The sequence below is a fragment of the Ambystoma mexicanum genome, chromosome 6p (genome assembly GCF_040938575.1).
Source record: "Ambystoma mexicanum isolate Mex_15411 chromosome 6p, UKY_AmexF1_1, whole genome shotgun sequence".
In the NCBI taxonomy this organism is placed as follows: domain Eukaryota; kingdom Metazoa; phylum Chordata; class Amphibia; order Caudata; family Ambystomatidae; genus Ambystoma; species Ambystoma mexicanum.
Window position 1 is genome coordinate 1,413,580,502 of NC_090935.1, and position 19,963 is coordinate 1,413,600,464.

Genomic DNA, 19,963 nt, shown 5'->3' on the forward strand with positions numbered 1-19,963 from the left:
GGTTTCTAAGGTGGAGGGAATTAGCACATTTGAAAATTCTCCCCAACATCCATATTATAGTATAGGCATCTTTGTTATATGAGATTAATGCAAATACAAAGTTGTGTGTCCTGCAAGTTTATGTTAGCGTCACCCTGTCTCCCTTATGTTTAATGTGAGAGAGGGAGGGATTGTGGGTTTTACTGTACACACAGACGCATCATCAGCATAAGGCAAGAGACTAAATGCATGGTGTTCTAGTTTTATACCTATTGTTTGACCATGTCATATCACTCACAAGTGATTTAACGAATGCTGAGGGCGTGTCAAAAATAAAAAAAAAAATGTAAGCGTTTTGCTAAACAGAGGGTAGGTGGTCGATCGCTTTCCTCAGCTGGCTCCCTCCTATGGAACAGCCTCACCCTGACTATGCCTTGATCAAATTCCAGAAAGTCCTCAAGACTTTCCTCTTTACCTTCTCCTTCCCTTCTCTCCTCTCCTCTCCTCATCGCAGTTGCTGTGGTATCCAGGGCCCTTATGCATCCCTGAGGCACCATACCTCCCACACCCAATCGGCACAGCTCCTGTATGCCCTCCGCACTTCGCCTGGCACTCCCTCCGCCCCGGATGTTTGTACTTGCTCCCAACATGGCTCCTGGCCATGAAGCACTCAACCATAGCACTTCATCAGTGGCTCACCCATGAGCTCGGACTCCCCCAGCAATAACCACCAGCTACCCTCTTCCTTGCTGCACTTGCATGTTCTTAATACTCAAGGCATAGTAGGTTCATCCTTTCACCCGTTTCCCCACAGTTCTTATTACATATTGTGTTTTGTATTATATTTCCCTCTCTTGTTTCCCCTTCCCCTGTGGGCACTTTTAAAAACGTTATTACACTTTCTATATAAACGCCTAACAAGTAAACAATCAATAAATATTACCTGGCACAGAAGACCAGTCAAACAAACACAAAAATAGCTGCAAGTTACAATCAGTGGTTTTAAATTTGCATCCTGAACTTTTAATGTGCATTTTGTTTTCACATTTTGTCACTGAGGATTGAAGTCAAGAAAAAATTGGTAACCAATATTAGATTAGTAAATGAGAATAGAGCATGTAGCCATTGACAAAACCTACATTGCGCCAATCAAGGTTGTCCATGTTGAGCCTATGACTGAGTTTGTTGGTCAAGCATTTCGTTAATTGCATATATTTAATCTCTATATTTCAGATGTATTCTTTTAGGTATGTTGTTCTTGGGAGTATTACTGAATTGCAGAAGAAAGTATGTGTATATATTGCATGTACAATTTGTCAGAAATGAACCACAATCAATCACAAACCAAACATAACTGCCACAAACCTATTCCCTAAAAACATGGTGTGAATGAACTCACCAGGTTGAAAATGGGATGCTCAAGAAACCCCACTGCGCAGTCATATGGGCTACTAAATGTAGTATATGAAAAAGGAGTTGTAGTTGCATGGGGGTCTTCAGTAGAAGACATGGTAGTGTTGCTAGCCTAAAAACTAGTGTTCTAACACAGACACAAATTTAACACCACCATTCCAACATATTAAAAGATGAAAACATACTTCAATCTTCAAACAGTAAATTGTTTGTTGCCTCTCGTTAACCCATCTGGAGAATATGGAAAAGCAAATAAACTTTTAGATCTCTGCTGCTTTTGATAATAAAGAAAGTCATAGGACCGTACACATGTTTTGGGCAGGAATATTAGAGATAAAGAATGATAATGGACCTACTTAAGCTATTTCCAATATATGTCCTGAAAGAATTGCTACTGTGAATCTCAGCAGGAATACATTTATTTGTTTTTCAGAAATCTACTTCAAGAAACCTGTTAAAGAACTGGAAATGCAAAACCCATCGCAAAAAGGAATGAGTGGATTGCGGAAGTGTTTTACCCTTTCCACCACTGCTTGATATAAGATCTCACTTGACGGCAAACTAAACATACTTACGATCAAGTATGGACATTATTCAGTGAGTTATATGCATGATTGTTATTACAGGAATTCAAGTTTCTTTTATTTGCTTGTCTCGCGTTAAAGACTCTTCAATTTCTTTGTGTAGATGTTATCCTCCATCAAATGGACTTGGTCAGGAGAATACAGTCAGTGTACTATGTACTGTTTCATAAACAAATCTTGATTTGTAACTATTACAGCATAAATGTGTTAATATTGATTGAATATGCGTATACTGTATTTTTTCCATGCAACGCAATAATACTTTAAAAAACCAACAAAGGTTGGCGATTGGTAATCTCAACACCACTAACCCCATCCAAAGAGAGATGGACTAAGGCATAGACTATTCTAGAGGGAGGGAAGGGTGCTAGTAAAGGACCAACTGTAAAGGACCAACTGCACGGAAGGAAGGGAAATAACCAATGAGTATGCACTTCAAATAACACAAGTTTAAAGGGGGCGGGAGTAGAAGGAGAATAGGTCATTACTTTATTCATTTTTCTCGTTGTTGGCTAAATTTGCTGCGTTTGTAAAAAATACATAATAAGACCTACAAGACCTCCTAACAGCCCTAAGAGGTCACAAAGAAAATCACGATCTTGGATAAGCGGGTGGGGGCGAAATAGAACACCGAACTGGAATCTGAGGTCTGCGGCCAAAGATTCGAAGGGGAACTGGACAGGGACCGGATTGCGGCCTTGGAGGCGAAATGCAACCTCCTAGAAGCCAAACAGGAAGATGCTGAAAATCGCTCCCGGAGGAATAATATCCGCCTGAGAGGCATACCTACCTCCATCACGGACGCAGACTTAAAACTCTACGTCTCTGAACTGTTCAGGTTTGTAAATCACCCTCCCGGATACCTCTCCCCTGGAGCTGGACCGAATACATAGAACATCCCCGAGACGGGAATCCAACTTTCCTCCAGATGTAATGGTCAGGGTCCACTTCTTTCAGCTAAAAGAAGAAATAATGCGGGAGGCAAGACAATTGCGACAGATAACTTTATGGGGCGCCACAATACCTTTCTAGCAGGACTTGTCACCCTCCACGCTACAGAAACAAAAAATCATGCGCCCATTAACGGAATGGCTATGCGAGAAACACTCTATAACAATGGGGATTCCCTGCCTCGGTCAGATTCAAATGGAACGGATCTCAGAAGCAAATCAGCACACTGAAAGAAGCAACAAAATTCATGGGCCTGGGGGGTTCGGAGTGCGAGTCCAGCTCTGAAGAACCGAATCGCCCTCAGCAGGACAAACCCTCAACAGGGGAATGGGCAAAGGTGGGCAGGCGTCGCAGACTCCGAGGCCCCCTGAAGATAGATAAACCAGGATGACCAACCATCAACATCCTAGCAAATCCCCGGTTCTCTGGCTTCCAGCATGCCGCCTTTGCGACCCGCCATGCATGAGATGAGGGACCTCGCTTGATCTATACGAGCCTGTATCACGATCCCAGGTGGGATGCAGTCCACGAAGAACACTGCATGCAGTCTCACCGACAGGGCGGGAGCACCGCCCGAGCTCCAGCATATTTCTTATCAGCAGCCCAGTTGGCCATTATTAGGCGCTTTAGGGCCACCAGTTCCCCGGTGGCAGTGGGATGACAGTTCTCCTACATGTTCTTGTTTTTTGGGGGGAGATGGGGGCACTTGGGTTCTAATGACCACAGGCCATGGAGGGGGGTTCTTACCCTCTCGGACACCGGCCTTGCATTCAAGACAGCAGGACAACGCAACATCAACATCTCAACGAGCTCAACGCAACAATCGCCCTTCAGCATTAGTCTCTCGATCCCGATGGGGGATCATGGACAGTGGCACATCTATCACCAAGTATAAAAACCAATGTCTGCAGCCAATGACGTAATAATCCTCACCTGGAATGTCCAAGGCCTAAATTCACCACGCAAACGTAAATCAGTGGAACATAGACTGGGTCAATTGTCAGGAGATATTATACTACGCCAAGAAACCCACCTGCTGCAAGAAGATGAAGGCCGGGTTAGATTTAACAGATACCAAAAAAGATATTTCCCTTCTTCAGGGCTAAAGAAAAGAGGAGTGGCAATCCTCCTAAGCGACAGAATCACACTGTCAAAGATTACGATAAAAAGGGATCCAGAGGGGCGCTTCCTCCTCCTAAAGGGCCTTCTTGAAGAACTCCCGATCACCAGACAGGTTTTTCACCTCCTAATATTCGCTCTATCCATGGAGCCCTTTGCAGCAAAAATCAGGCTAAACCCGAGAATTAGGGGGGTACTCGTGGGAAAACAAGAATACAAAATAGCATTATATGCTGACGATGTTTTAATAACTGCATCAAATCTAGCAGAATCCTTGGGTGCCCTATGGGAAGAGATCACGGCATTCGGGACACCACAAGGGTAAATCTCAATAAATCCGCCGCACTCGCAGTCACCCTAAACAAGAAAAAGCCTCCCTCGGCCCCCTCATGCTGATCCCATGGTCATCAGGCCCAATCACTTACCTCGGGGTCCAGATCCCCAATGACCCATTACGCTTATACTCCAGCAACTTCCCGCGCCTGATTAGAGAGCTCCAGAAGGATCTTAAAAGATGGAAACCACAGGAGTTCTCCTGGTTCGGGCGAATTACCGTCAAAATGAGCCTACTCCCTAGATGGCTATATCACTGCACAGCACTAGTAATTCAGATCCCCGGCCCAGCAATAATGACGCTACAAAAGAAAATTCAAGAATTCGTATTGGGGGGCGGGGAAGATGCCCCGCATCAGTAAACGAATAATGATGAGAGGGAAAGCACAAGGGGGTTTGGGAGTCCCTGACTTGGTCAGATATACCCTGGCGGCGCAGCTATCCCATGCCTTCGCTTGGGTCCAAGAATCAGACCCACCGAAATGGACAAATCTCGAAGAAGCCTGGTGCCCTGTCCCTCCCTCCCTCTGCTCTACCAGACCTGCCCAACCTACAAGCCTTAGCCACAAGAGCCCACTAATCACTAGTACTACAGCTCGATGCTGGAAGGCTGCGGCCCGCAGATGGGGTGTTCGCTGCTCACTGGGTCCCCTAACCCCCCATCTGTAATAACCCAGAATTCTCTCCAGGCTTGTCCCCACAGAACTTCCAATCATGGAGGGAGGGCGGCTTACGAATAACCAGCGATTTCCTTGAGGCAGGTACACCCATCTCATTTGAAAGATGCAAAGTTAAATTTGGGGTGAACGAGCGAGAGAGATTCCGCTATGCCCAAATCCGACATTGACTATCCCACAGAGCGACTAGAGAGAAATGCTCCAGAGAACTAACCGCATTGGAATTATCTCTCACAACCCCCACGAACAAAGGCAGAACCTCGACTCTCTACCGACTCCTAGATAGGGCTGACCCCTCTACAAAATAAAGGTACATGCTTGAATGGGAAAAGGACCTGGGCAAAGAAATCGATATTGAAAACTGGGGAAAAATTTGGACTAGGCTGCATAAAAGTTTGCAATGTATCACAAACAGAGGGGGCTATAAACTTTGCTATAGGTATTACATAACCCCCGCTCAAATTAACAAGGCCAACCCAAACATCCCTGGATCATGCTGGCATGGGTGTGCGACGCCAGGCTCATTATTTCACATGGTCTGGACGTGCCCGAAAGTCGAACGATACTGGAGAGAGGTAATTAAACATATCAAAGACATCTCTGGTCCATCCATTCCCTGGGACTCCTGAATCATTCTACTGGGCGAAACTGGCGAGGGCGCTCTCCCACTCTCGGGCCATATCCCCCGGCTATGCTCTCACCTACTCCTAGCGGCGAAAATTGCAATGGCCAGGGTTTGGAAAGACAAAGATGGGCCCTCGGTGGCACTCTGCTGGGCGAAATGCTGGGTCATAGTGGTCGCCGAAAAAAAAAATAAAACACTGCTGTGTTCTGGCTCTGGCTCTCGGAACAGGGCCTTAAATATATGGGACCCATTCTGGACTATGCCGCCAGATATCCGGCCCTCACCAGAAGGCCCCCCCCCCCATTAACCAGATGGCTCCAACTGAACTCACTTCACTAACCCTCAGCCGCGGACTACAACAATCCAGCCCGCCGAAGTCCCCCTCAGCAAACGCGGGCAGTCCGGCCCTCAAATGCGAACACTCACTGCTCCTACCAAGAGACATTGGCACTAAATTTGATTTACGATTGTTGATCTGTTCTGATAACTAATGTAATGCTCACCTATGAAAACCCAATAAAATGTTATAAAAAAAATACATAAAAATGAAATGCCAATAAAGACATTAATATGACAGCGCTCAATCCTTGACATAAAGTGGGGATTCCGCTGCAGGTCAATGAGATCATGACATGAGACTGCATCATTGCTTATAAGCAGTGTGCAATCTTCTGGACCAAAAGATGGATACTTGTTGACCACCTACAACGACTTTCAAGATATTCTGCGGATTTAAGCAGCAAGCAAAAGAAATGGCAGTACCATCAATGAAAACAAATTTGCTCTTAAGCCATAATAAATGCAATTACACAACAAAATAGTACGTAACAATTTCAATAATACTTCCACTTTAAATTACCATTTCCATCATCTCGGGGTCTTCAAAGTCATAAATAATATGCTCCAAAATGTCACGGTCGGACACAAAGCCTAAAGCGCGGAAGACAATGATGATAGGCACCTCTTGCTTTATGTATGGCAAAGTAGCCACTATGCGCTGACCAATGGCACTCTTCTTTGCACCCTAGATGGAAAGACGTGAAACAGGTTAGATCCTAAAAGGTAAAGTAAATGAACAGAACAGAAATTAATTGAAGACCCAACTTTTACCAACCGTTTTAGGATAAGAAGGATAACCTTGTCCAAATAGATCTGAAACTTGCACCAATCTCCCTCCCACCCGAGACCTCCGCTCCAACCTTCCAAATCAACCTCCCTCTCCCCTAGTTTCTTTTTTATACAGACAATACTAGCAATAATGAAAGATGCAATTTAGCTCAGTTTGGGTCTGAAACTCAAGGTCATACTCCCTCAAACCCATTTATCCACTAAATTCTAAAATGTTCTAGCCCCTCCATCTTGGGGCATTTTAGTGTACTCCCCCAAACTGTCCCATGTTGGGGAGAATTCTCATTTCTGTGTTAATTCCCTTCTACCTTAGAGACCCTCAGCTCTTTTGCTGGACTTTAGGATTTTCAATTTTTATCCTGGAGGGAAGAGACCTTTTTCCCCACTCATGTATTTTTCTTTGATTTGAACCCTGGGTTTCTTTAGGTTTTGGAGTCTGAAACTCCATGGGAGGCATCCTTTTTACACTGACTCGGCACCTTCAGTGCAGTGTCACAGAACAGTCCTTTGGATTTCTGCTAAGGTTTAAATACCTTATCTTGGATAAACTACTGTTTCCAAGAGTAGCAAAGTGAAATTGACTTTACTTAACTTTTTCTCTTTGTAGACTCAGCACACACCATCCAATATGGAGTGCTGGGAGGGTCACTTAGTATCCCCTTTGTCTACCTTCTCATGTAAACATGTTTATGTTACCCTTACTACAATTAATGACTGGTGGCAGTGGTTTAATTTCCCTACCATTGTGCATTATCATCGCAGGCTGGATCCTCAGTTGCAGTATTGCACCCGTGGGTGTCCATTTTGTCAAAATGGCACCAGTCTTTTTTCGGCATTTCTTGTTTTTAAAGGTCATTCTTGAGATTTACTCTGTGTGCCAAACCTGGTTTGGCCCCTTTGATAGTTTTGCATTTGGCAGGATTCACTGGTGAGGCCTGTCTCTGGCTCCAGCATGTCCGGCAAGGCAGGAAGCAAGGGAGGTTCCCGAAACTCCCTTTGCTTAGTCTCCTTGGTTAAAGGAATGCACCGAAACAGTGATTGGCTGGCTGGCTGTCCTTGGGGGACAGCCACCCTGCTGTGTGAGTGACAGCTAGGCTGCAAATGAATGGGAGACACTTGCATAAAGGAAGGTCTTTTGCAAGGAAGGCAGAGTCGACCACTGGACGAAGGAACCAAAGAAGAAACTGGAAGAGAAGCTTGCTGCACCCTCCTGGACCGTTGGTTTGCCTGGTGAAGCCCTGCTGCAGTGCCGAAGCTCCAAATTTCGGATCAACTAGAGAAGCCCGGAAAGGACTAATTCTTCTGATTCCAACTGACCCCTGACCCCAACTGACCCCAAGACGTACTTGACTGGAACCCCTCTCCCTGCTGGCTGTACTTCTTCGCTGCTGGAATCGAGTGCCAGGGGACAGGAACACCAGAATCGAGCACATCATTTTTAGTGGGACCCTCGCTCCAGGAAGATCCTCTCAAATCCCTCGAAGCAGGACTACCTAAGCCTGAGCCACCTCAGAGTGCAGGACCCCAGAAGCAAGGGGAGCCCACAAGGTGTCCAAGACCCGCGGTGGTGCCATTTGCGAGTAGCTGAAACCACAAAGTGCCGCTGATCTGAAGTGTGCCCATTGCTGCAGCCGACCTTCAAACCGTAGTGCAGGAGTCCACAGATGTCCGCCCTCTTGTCCCCATGACTGAGGACCAGGAACAATAGGATCTGCAGGACTACAACAGGAACAGAATCCAGCTGGATACTTTCTTCAAACTCAAGGTACTGTGTAACTAGGGGTACTTCGGTCTGGCGGTGTGCAACTTGCTTGCTCTCACATGAGACTTGCATTGGCTGCCCTTTGCAAAGTTGCTTGCATCTTTGCTTTTTACAAACCTCCCAGCTTGTGGCCCAACAGTGATTCTTTTTGCTACAAAAAGAACATTGTGCAAGACTTTTGTGCTATTTTCAAGAAGTGCCTCAGCTTTCCTAGACTTTGCTCAATTGACATTGGCTGTCCTGGCTCCCTGTAGACTCTTTACCCTCCGACTTAATTTTTCCATCAATAAGTCATACATAACGTACTTGTATAGCTGGGAAAGGGTTAACCTATATTTCATTGGGGGATTGTAAAGTACTTACCTATTTGGAGAAACTTGTTAACCATTCTTTCCATCACTAACCTTTTCCCTAACTCAGTACTGCATTTAAGTGAAAAGTGATATATCAATGTCCACAGTGTCCTAACTATTAATTCACCTCTGGTTGCAGGAAGTATGTGTGTGACATCCCAAAAGGCCATCTACTTAACTGAAAATGAAGGAGTGTATTTTTGAAGTGTATTTGATTGTTGCCAATTGCCCCCCTTCTAAAGAAGGCTTATTTTAAAACTGACGGTTCAATCAATAAGAAACCTTGAGTCCGGGTGTTATTCGAGTACATGTCACATTGATCCCTCTTGATATACGCAAGCCATCAGATAAGCATAAACTGCTCAGTCACTCTACCAACTTGTGTCGTACAGACCAACACCAAAGGTTGGGTTACCTATTGCCATGGGGTCAAGGGTGGTGGTCTCCCACAGGGTTACTACATACAATCGTGCCTAACAGGAGGGGACTTCATTCACAAGGACAGTAAGGGCATTTATATAGAACTATTACACTTTGCAGATTCTGAGGTTGCAGAACGGAAAAGTTAAAAGGAAGGAAAAAGGTTAAACAGGTTCTCAGGGCTACATTGACGCACTGAACAGGATTTCTCCATAACCAAGCTGCGCATCTGCAGTCAACAGCAAAATAGCTGCGCTGGCTCCAGTAAGCACTATTGCACCAAAAATGCGTTTTGCAGCAACAAAAAGATGGCTGCACCATCTTGCCAAGCACATATTGGGCAGGATGGAACAAGGGGGCACACGGAGGGAGCTTGCCAGTGTGTTCTTACAGATGCAAAAGAAAATCGAGGGGCGTGGCCTAGAGCACAGACAATGCGGACACTCCTCTGATGGCCTCAGTGGGATACCCTTTGCCACGCTGAATTGGGGCACCCGTAATGCTAAAAAGGCAGATCTGAACGCGACCGAGGCTCCATAAGACCCTGGAGCGGAGGTGGCCGCACTGATGGGGGCCGCGGAGGAGCAGCTGCGGCGATACACAGCGATAAATCCCCCGCCCGCATCTCGATCCAAGATGGCGGACGGGCGCCCAGGAAACCGCGAAGGACTGGAGACAGCATGAGTGGGGGAGGGGCTCCCGCCCCTGAAATACATCTCCTTGGTCCCCCGCCACTGCGGACCCCCTCAAACACAGCACTTCCCACCGGAGGACTCCCTTCTCACCTCAACCCTACGAGCAGCGGCGAGTTCGCCAAGCAAGCTCCCCGCGCAGCCCTGTCTGCGCACCCCAGCCCCCTGGCCCAAGCTGCAGTGAGCGGCACTAAAGCAAAAGCAGCCGGGAGGAGGGAGCCTCCCCTGCGCGGCCCCTGCGGCCCTGCCCACGGCCCCGGCCTCACTCCGGACCATCAAGGAGGCGCAGAGGGATTCCCACACCCGGCTCAGGCAGCACCGGCTGAAGAAGTGCCGACCCGGAGAGGTGAGCGGGGCAGGGCCTTTCCTCCGGCAATCCGCCACAGACAGCAGCGGACACCCCAGAGCAGCCCACAGCAACCCCCACTGGCACAGGGGGAATGCCAGCTGAAGGGGGGGCTCCTGCGCTGCCTCCGTGGCTCCCACAACAATCAATCACACCCAGGCTCAACAGGCTGCACCCCCTCCTGCACCCTCTTACACCCCCCCCCCCCCCGCAGCTCCGGTTAGCTACCCAAGGCCCCTGGGAGACTAGCCGCATTGTCCAGGGGCAGGCTGTGAGCAGAGCTGCAGGAGACAAACAGACCTGGCAGGCCCCCAGCGGCAATAAAGGGGAAGCCGGGATACCAGCTACTACCTACCCACCTGAAACATGTGAATATTTCCTGGGGCGCCCCGCCCACCTTCTGCGACTCCTTACCCACCTCCTGTGATCCTCTGCCCCTCACACTGCTGAAATCACCCCCCCCCCCCAACCTCCTTGGAGCGTAGAACCCCCACTCTCTGACCAGGGAAACAACAAGATGTCTAAACAATTCAAAGCCGGCAAGAATTCGAACATTGCAGCAATGCTGATGTCAACTGATAAATCCAAGAAACAAGAACTTCCTGGCAACTTAGTGACATTAGGACATTCATGGCTGGCATCAAATCCGAATTCAGATCATGTATGTCTGAACTATCTGCCAAATGGAAAACACTGACCGGAGGGTGACAGGCGCCGAACAGAGACTGGGGGGAAGTCGAAGACGGGACCCAGGACGAAGCTTCCACCCTGGCGGAGGTCCCGCGCTCAATCAAACTCCACCAGGATAAATGCGAAATATTAGAGATCAAACAAGAAGATTTGGAAAATAGGGCCCGACGCAACAATTTACGCATCCGAGGGGTACCAACCTCAGTCCCAGATAAAAACCTGGCGGAATATGCCCGCTTCCGAGGTACAATCCATCTAAGTCCTTGGAAGGCGATTCCTACAATTTTAGCCATGTTGGCTACGAACAGTTACTTGGCCACGGGGGGAGGGGTGCTGGACCTACAAATGTGCCCACACCTAAAGTCTCCACCCCCCCCGTTGGAGGCTGGAGCAAAAACTTCAATGGCGGGGAAGTACACGACCACAGAACCTACGAGATGCCGGCTGACGCGCCTACGTCTCCCGCAACCTCTCCGGACACAGCGATACCCTCGCTTCTCACTTCAGATCACTCCACCCTGAAATTGGTCTTGCTGAATGTTAGAGGACTAAATTCCCCAGCCAAACGCAAGTCGATATTGCAAAAATCAAGACGAAAATGCCGCGGTGGCCATGCTGCAGGAAACGCACTTATTTCCAGCCGATTACGGGTGCTTAGGCTCCCGCCTCTTCCCGAAACAGTTCTGCGCATCTGGTAACACCAAGCAAGGGGGCACTGCCATTCTCTTTAGGAAGGGGCTAGATCCCCAGATACTGGACACAAAACTCTGCCCGGATGGGAGATTTGTTGCTGTGAAATGCCTGCTACTCGGACAACTATACTCCAGTGTATCAATATACGCTATGCTCCGAACACAGCCCAAGCCGCCTTCTACGATGCCCTGTGCTCTACCCTCCCCTCCTTCCTAAAAACCAAGTTATCATTGGCGGCGACTTCAACTGAGTCCCGGATCCCACAAAAGACAAATCACACCCCCACCATCTCCATCACCCGGAGACTTGACCTCAGCCCTAGCACTCCTACAGCTATTCAGAACGTCAGAGAAGGTAGACGCATGGAGGGTTCTCCACCCCTCAGAAAAAGACTTTTCGTTCTATGTCCATACAACATTCTCTAGAATTGGATCTATTGGTCTCCCCCCAGATTCTCTCGTTAATCAATGATGTTACCATAGGCCCACGGACTCTGTCGGACCACGGCCCGATGACCTTGGAAATCCAGATACAGGAACCACCCCGCCCTGCCCAACGTAGATGGGCACACTATGATCCAATCCTCAACGAAATGCTGCTTAGGGAGTCGATTGCAACCACGATCAAGAACTTTTTCCAGGAAAACCCCACAACAGACACTTCTCACGCCAACAACTGGGATGCCATGAATGCGGTCGTACGCGGGGAACTGATAGCTCAAGGCATAGCTTTCCACAAAGCTAGGCGTCAAACCCGCCTGGCCCTTGAAGATGACCTCCGGAAAGCAGAGCAAACCCATAAAGGAAAAGGATGGTCCCCGAGAACCCAATGTGCCATTCGCACGGCACAGAAAAAGATCGAAGCCCACTACGCCGAACACACAGCACACCAACTGGCAAAGGCCAAGCAATTCTATTATGCCAAAAACAAAGCAAACAAATTATTGGTAGCCAAATTGGCCAAAGCAAAACATGATCATTGGACTCCAGGATGCGCAAGGTAGAACTCAATACGCAGAGCAAGACAAGCAGTGCCTGGCAGCGGAGCAACTGAGACAGGTAATAACTGCCCCGCCACGAGACATGGCCGAACAAAGGGACTACCTACAAAAAGCAGCACTCCCCCAAATCCCGGACTCAACCGAGACCTCCTGGACGCACCAATCTCCAGTGAGGAGGTAGATGAAGCCATAAAATCTCTTAAATCCCGGGCTCCAGGCCCAGATGGCTACACAACCAGGTTCTACAGAGTCTTCAAGCACCAGCTACTCGCCCCACTGGCACAGCTATTCAACTCCTTTAGGGAAACCGGCGTCATAACCCCCTCCATGCCAGAGTCAATCACAATCCTCATCCCTAAACCTGGGGGGGACCCAATAAGCCCAGCCTCATACAGACCTATCGCTCTTCTCAACATTGATGCCAATATCTATTCAAAATTCTGGCAACTCGCTTAGCTCACATCCTCCCAGACAAAATTCAACCTTACCAAAGGGGCTTTCTGAAGAACCGATCTACAGCGGACACCTTCCGCAGAGCCTTGACCCTGGTGGACCTGGCTTCCCGAGACGCACAAGGGATTGTGCTCATGGCACTAGACGCAACCAAAACGTTTGACAAGGTGGATTGGTCATTCATGAGGCTTACCCTGGAGACTCAGATTTGGGCCAGAATTTCGCACCATGGTCCTGGCCAACTACAAATCGTCCAAAACCCTACTCTGAATCAATGGTAATCGCTCGGCCCCCATTACGCTGACCTGCAGAAATAGACAGGGATGCCTGCTGTCCCAGCTTTTATTCATCTTGATCATGGAGCCCTTAGCCCAACGGATTTGGCTGAACCACCTAATTAAGGGTCTCCAAGTGGGCCCCTGGCACCATAAATTGGCCCTTTATGCGGACGACGTACTCCTAACCATCACAAACCCCTGCATCTCTTTGGCACACGCCTTAGCAGAACTAAACAGCTTAGCAGAACCATTAACTTCAACAAGTCGGCAGCGCTGGGAATAGGGATCTCATCAAGAGCACGAGAAGACCTGATCCCAATGTGCCCAATACAATGGAAGACGAGACGGCAATGGCAGGACCTATTAGTCACCAAGTATACTACCGCCATTTGGGACAAAACGCTAAAGCAAAAGAAGATCCCAGGGGGACTCAACCCCTCATCATCCCCGGTCTTTCTGAACCCAGCCTTCTCACCTGGAGCAGCTCCCTAAAACTTCAAAAACTGCATTAATGGGGGACTGGAGACTGAGGGGCAACTTTTCGAAGGAGGACAACCACTTTCTTATGAAAGATGTAAAGAAACCTTCCACCTTCAAGAAAAGGACAGGTTTACATACCTCCAGCTGCGCCACTGGTGCACCCACCCACAGACACCAAGCAGCGACCCGCCCTCCCACCCCTATAGAACTAACTCTTAAGGACCTACCAACCCGAGGCAAGATCTCTGTGCTATACAAGCTCCTCCAAAAAGACTTTCTCGCCTCCAAATCTCGGTCCATGGCACGGTGGGAGGCAGACCTGGGGCACCCCATGGAGGGCCGGTGCTAGGTGGACAACTGGACCCGCGGCAAATCGGCATCCGCCTGTGTCACGAATAGGGAGTGTGCCTACAAAATCTTACTGCGCTGGTACTATCCCCCTCTAAGACTCAACTACATGAACCATACTGTAGACCCAGCTGGCTGGAGACGGTGCAGCCATCAGGATCCTTTTTCCACATGTGGTGGACTTGTCCAAAAGCCCAAAGTTTCTGGAAGGAATGCCTGGCGGTCATTGCAGAAATCACGCACACAAAATTCCCTCTAGAGCCCGAACCTATCCTCCTGGGCGCCCCGGTTCCCAGGATTTCCCCACGCACAGGCCCTAAAGCCAAACTGTTGTCCCAATGTTTGTTGGCGGCTAGAATAGTGGTGGCCCGCACTTGGAAATCTGGAGAGCCCACTCCTGCCCCTCTGGTGGGTGAAGCTGTGGGATGTACTAATTGCAGAAAAGGTGACAGCAGCTAGAGCGGATCTCCTCTACCGCTTCCAGAACATTTGGAACCCTGCCAGAGTTCGATCGAGACTTCCCAGCGTTAACCTACAAACCCTATCTGGCCAGGAGGGTGCTAGAGAGCTGGGCTGCCCCACAGGAGCAGGAGGGAGGAGAGGGAACCTGAAAATGTGACGAACATTGGGACGGTGGGGGGAAGGGAGAAACATTTGTATAGTAATGCCTACTAAATATGGATATTATGTGGAGGTATTATTTTCCTGCCTTGTTCAAAAATAAACATTAAGAAATAAGAAATCGAGTGAAAAAGCAGTGCTGCTTTGCTGCCAGCACAAAGTCCCCATTGAAAAGGGGGTATTTTACCTTAAAATGATGTTGCTCTGACGCTACTTTTCTGTTCTTTCTCAAACTACTGTTAGTAATAAGGCCCTGCCATGCCCATTCATATCCCCATTGTGCCTCAGCAAAACCAAGCATTAACCCCTGAATGACAGTCTCTGTCAAACCAAATTTGAGAAAAATCAACAAAGAAACTTCATTTTCCGCCACACAGGAAAAAGTTTCACTTTTAAGTTATGAAGTGTTAAGGATCAGTAATTCAAAGCAACTCCAGCTCTGGGCTATGTCAATTTCAGTGCACAGGTGGTTCAAATAAACTATTGCCTAAAAGAAAGTAACTATAGCTGCAAAACAGTGTGGGAATTCAGATGGAAAGCCAAAAACCGAATTTGAAAGGAAAGTGCTAGCAGCTTGCACCACTGTGTAAAAATGGGCTTTGCAAACTAAAGGAGAAAAATGCTTGTTTGAGAGTACTAGGTTGAACAAAAACTTCTTCATACCCAACAATGTGAAAGGGGATTGTACTGTGAAAATACAATGTATGAAAGGGTTCCATTCAGCAGATTTTCTCTGATTTCAGAGCAAAAATAAATGGAATGAAATCAAACTTCAGTGGCTGAATGGGGGAGCAATCAGCCCAAGACAGGTTTCTGCCGAGAGGATGACAAACAAAATGGGCCCTCCCAGCAGATACTAACACCCCAGTGATAATTATTAGGTTGGACAGAATCTGTTCTGGGCCGAGCCCTCTGCAATGGAATTTCCAGGACACGGACGGGAGGGTCAATACACCTTCAATAAAGCTGGGAAAACCCCATCCTCCATCTGGGGGGGGAGTGACAGTTGGTGGTAGCTGAAAAGAAAAAGAATTGGCCAGTGTAGGACAAAGGATGCCCATCTGTTTCAAAAGACTATTTTATTAAGAAACTTTCAAGACTATTTGCAAAAGCACTTTATAAAAATGTAAAAATGTAATAGTTTAAATATGATTTTTGTGGCTTTCAAATAGGAGGTCTTGGCTGTCAATAGCATGTATGGGACACGAACGCCAGACAAATGTGAATCATGGGGAAAGGACATGGAATGTTAAAAATTAACAGAAATAGGCCCCATGATAGTATGTACACACGTGTAAAGTCCCAGAATTTTAGGCCGAACATTTCACACTGAAAATGACCAAAGATCATTAAACGTACAAAATAATGTTGCACAGATTGCAGAGTTGGACAACAATGGTCTGCAGAAAATATGTAACCCGTTTATGTAATTTTCTAAGGGACTTCAACTGTATAAATGTACAATTTGTGGCAACATCGGATTTTAGCCAAAGTAACAGTGGGAGGTTTTTGAACATTGTAAAACCCACATCATAAATCTGACATCCTGCCCTTGAAATCCAACCAGCTAAGAGCGAGGCGGGGGACTATCACCCCTGACCAATCCAGTGGTTTAGAGGTGTGTTTAGCTAAGCCTGCCCAGCCATATACTTCTATGATGTCACTGTGCATTATAAATAAGAGACTCTTCCTGAAGTTCCTGCGCTGCGTTCTTGATCTGCTCCATTCATCTTGCTGATTCCAACTATAAGGCCAAAGCATTGCTGACCCTACTCCAGAACCCACTGCAAAACCCAAGCATAGCCGATTCCTATCCCAGAAAGGCCAGTGATCCAGAATCAACCCACTAATCTCCCATTAAAAGGGGAAAGCTGTGGTACCTTTTGCATCCTGAAATCAGACCGGCATGCTGCCCCCTGACTGCATCCAGTGGTACCTGTGCCATCCAGTGACCCAAATTGGGCAAGCACTGGGGTGGCAAGGTTGACCTCGCGAATCAACTTTGGATCTTACTGTGTTCCTCTCCAACAATATAGCCTAGATAATTTAGTGCAAGTAACATTTTCCTTTCTATGAAAACCAATTTTCTCACTTTTAACTGCTCTATTTTCCTAAAAACGAACCTCACTAACTTCCAAATCTCGCTCAATTCACCAGCTACAGACCTATTTTCACCTCTATATGGTCCACGTCATTATATATATATATATATATATATATATATATATATATATATATATATATATATATATATATATATATATATATCGAGGAAAGAAAAACAAAAAAGAAAAAGCTAATCAAAGCTTTTTAGGCGGCACTCTTCTCCCACAATAGAAATGCACCAGATGCAAAAGAGGATCTCCATCATACGTCCTTTATTTTGCTTTAGAGACACGGTGGACAAGCAGTTTCAGGAGAGAACAAACAATTACGCGTTTCACCCTTCCGGGCTTCGTCGGATTGTATATCAGCACAAAAAAACTCACTCCAAATCAAAGTATTTCACCAGTTTTTATTAAAAAACCATTTGGGTAATTTAAAGAGGGACTTGAGTACATTGCAAGTTTTCCAACATGTCATTTGGCTGCAGCATGTTTTAAACTTTCCACTCGTTTTCGAATTATATGCTCTTGGTGATCCATTGCCTTGCGATTGCTGGTGTTTATATAGTACTGCCTTTGTGAGAAGTTTTAATCTGCACATTCATTATTTGCCATTTCAGAGTGTCATTTCATGACATTGCAAAGGGTTTAAAATCCGTTCTGGAGGGTCCTTGGGAGACTCCTGGAGCTTCTGGCCAGAATACAGACCTGCACTCTTACTACGGATTTCTTGACCCCTGGCACTCGATTCCTGCAGCAGCAAAGAAGTACAGCCAGTCGGGGAAGATGGTCCAGTGGAGAGAGCTTCTCTGGTCGATCAGCAAAAGGAGTTTCAGCACAGCCGCAGGGCTTCACTGGGCGATTCAAAGGTCCAGGAGGATGCAGCAAGCTTTGTTCAGAGTTTCTTCGTCAGGATGCCCTTCCCAGTGGTCGACTGTCTTCAGTCCAAGAAGCCTCACCTTTTAAGCAAGTTTCTCCCATTCACGCACAGCCTAGCTATCACTCACACAGTAGCGTGGCTGCCCTGCAAGGACACCCAGTCAGCCAATCAGGGCAGGGTGTATTCAGGTAACATGGAGACCAAGGACAGGGGAGTATCGGCCAACTCCCTCACTTCCTGCCCTTCCAGACACACTGGAGCGAGAGGCTGGTTTAAGCACCGAAGCCTGCAAAGACAAAGAACAAAGGGGGGGGGGGGGTCAAACCTGGTTTGGCGCGTAGAGTAAAACCCAAAACTGACCTCAAACTGAAGGCCATTTTGCCAAAATGGACACCCATTGGTGCTATACTGCAGCCGAGGATTCAGCCTGTGGTAGAAAAACACAATGGTAGGAAAATTAAACCACTACCACCAGCCATTTAAAGTAGGGAGAGTAACATAAAAAATGTTACATGAGCAAGTAGGAAAAATGGCTACTAGGTAACCCCCTAGCACTCCCCATAAAATGGGCAGTGCTGGACCTACAAAGAGAAAAGGTAAGTAAAGTTAATTTCACTTTACTATTCTTGGGAACGGTAGTTCACCCAAGAAAAAAGGTATTTAAACCTTATGACAAATGTGAAGAATTTCACTGTGACACGGCACTGAAGGGTGCTGTGTGTCACCATACAAAAAGTAGATGCCTATGGAGTTTGTCATTCTCCAAAAACAGAGGAAATCTAAAATCCAAATCCGATCAAAACATATTAGGGAGAAAAAAGGGCTCACTCACTTCAGGGTTAAAATTTAAAAGTCCTAAAGTCCAGCAAAAGAGCTTGGAGTCTCCAAGGTTGAAGGGAATGGGCACAGAATTCTCCCCAACAGCAACCAGAGCCTGCTGTAGCCAGTCCTTCCAATCGACCTGGGGACTCCGAGAATGACGACCCAGAGCCTGGTGAGACCCACTAGACTCAAGACCACCTGCATTTTGAGCCATCCCATGCCATACTGACACCTTGCAGGGCTGTAATACCCTAATACCCTGCAACCTTGAGCCATTATGCGGTGCGCGGTCTTCCGAATTCCAAATCTAGCTGACATTTCGTGCACATTCCCGCTGGACCTCCAGAGGCACGATTCCAGTTTGAAACATGCCCTCACCAAGTGCTGGACCTTTAAACTACGAGAATCCAGCCAGCGATATTCTGTCTTCTGTGCTCCTGAAAAAGGCGCCAAATCCACAGATTTGCATCCAGCTGCGAGAAAAACCTTACCTAGAGCCTTCCCTGTGATCCTTGCTGCAAAAGTCTTTCCAGTGTTCTTTCTTCTTAATGAAAGAATTCAACGACCAGGTTTTTGGCTGCAGATCCTGGAGGTCCTCGTGCGGCAAAATCTTCTATGCTGAAGTACTGTGCTGGCTTGGGTATTTACTTACCTCAAGTCTCTTGTGATTCCTGTGTAGTTTTGAGGTGTTTTTTCTGTGATTGGAGTCCTCTCGTCCAGTACACCCAGGTCCCTGCTGGAATCCTCCTAGGGTGTCTTCTGTGAAGCCCGTGGACCTTCAACTAACTCTAAAAGTAAAGTACTTACTTGTTCTAACAGTCTTCCTTAGGAACTCTGACTTTTGCAACTTAAACTATCCTGACCTGCCCGTTGGACACCTGACCCTAGTGACCCGCCTTCTGCCACGGAGAACACTCATGGCTCCAAGAATAAAGGAAACACTTCAAACTAATGGGCCTTTTGCCCAGAAAAGAGAAAAAGTGTTTAAAAAGTTACTTACTTGCAAAAGACATTGGTTGGTAGAGTGAACAGGTACAAAACTTATTACTTAACTTAAAAATGTTCTGCCATTCTGAAAAGTATATGTAACATCTTTCTTTCCTTAGAAACTGTCGCCATTCTAATTGAAAGTAGATGTAAGTTTATTTGACTCGCCTGTAAATGTGCCTCTTTCCCAAAAGTAATGCTCTTTACTTCACTAACTATTTCTT

The 19,963-nt window shown here is 47.0% G+C and overlaps 1 protein-coding gene across 2 annotated transcripts in view; it reads right to left on the reverse strand.

Moving 5' to 3' along the window:
• Positions 1-19,963, reverse strand: part of POLR2B (RNA polymerase II subunit B) — a 616,839-nt gene that overhangs the window by 474,781 nt on the left and 122,095 nt on the right. The window contains exon 7 of one of the 2 annotated variants that reach the window (XM_069626112.1): positions 6,541-6,705. The exons of the other annotated variant lie outside the window; for it this stretch is intronic. Coding sequence (XP_069482213.1) covers positions 6,541-6,705 — 165 coding nt within the window. The remainder of the gene's footprint in view (positions 1-6,540; positions 6,706-19,963) is intronic. 2 annotated transcript variants of the gene reach the window in all.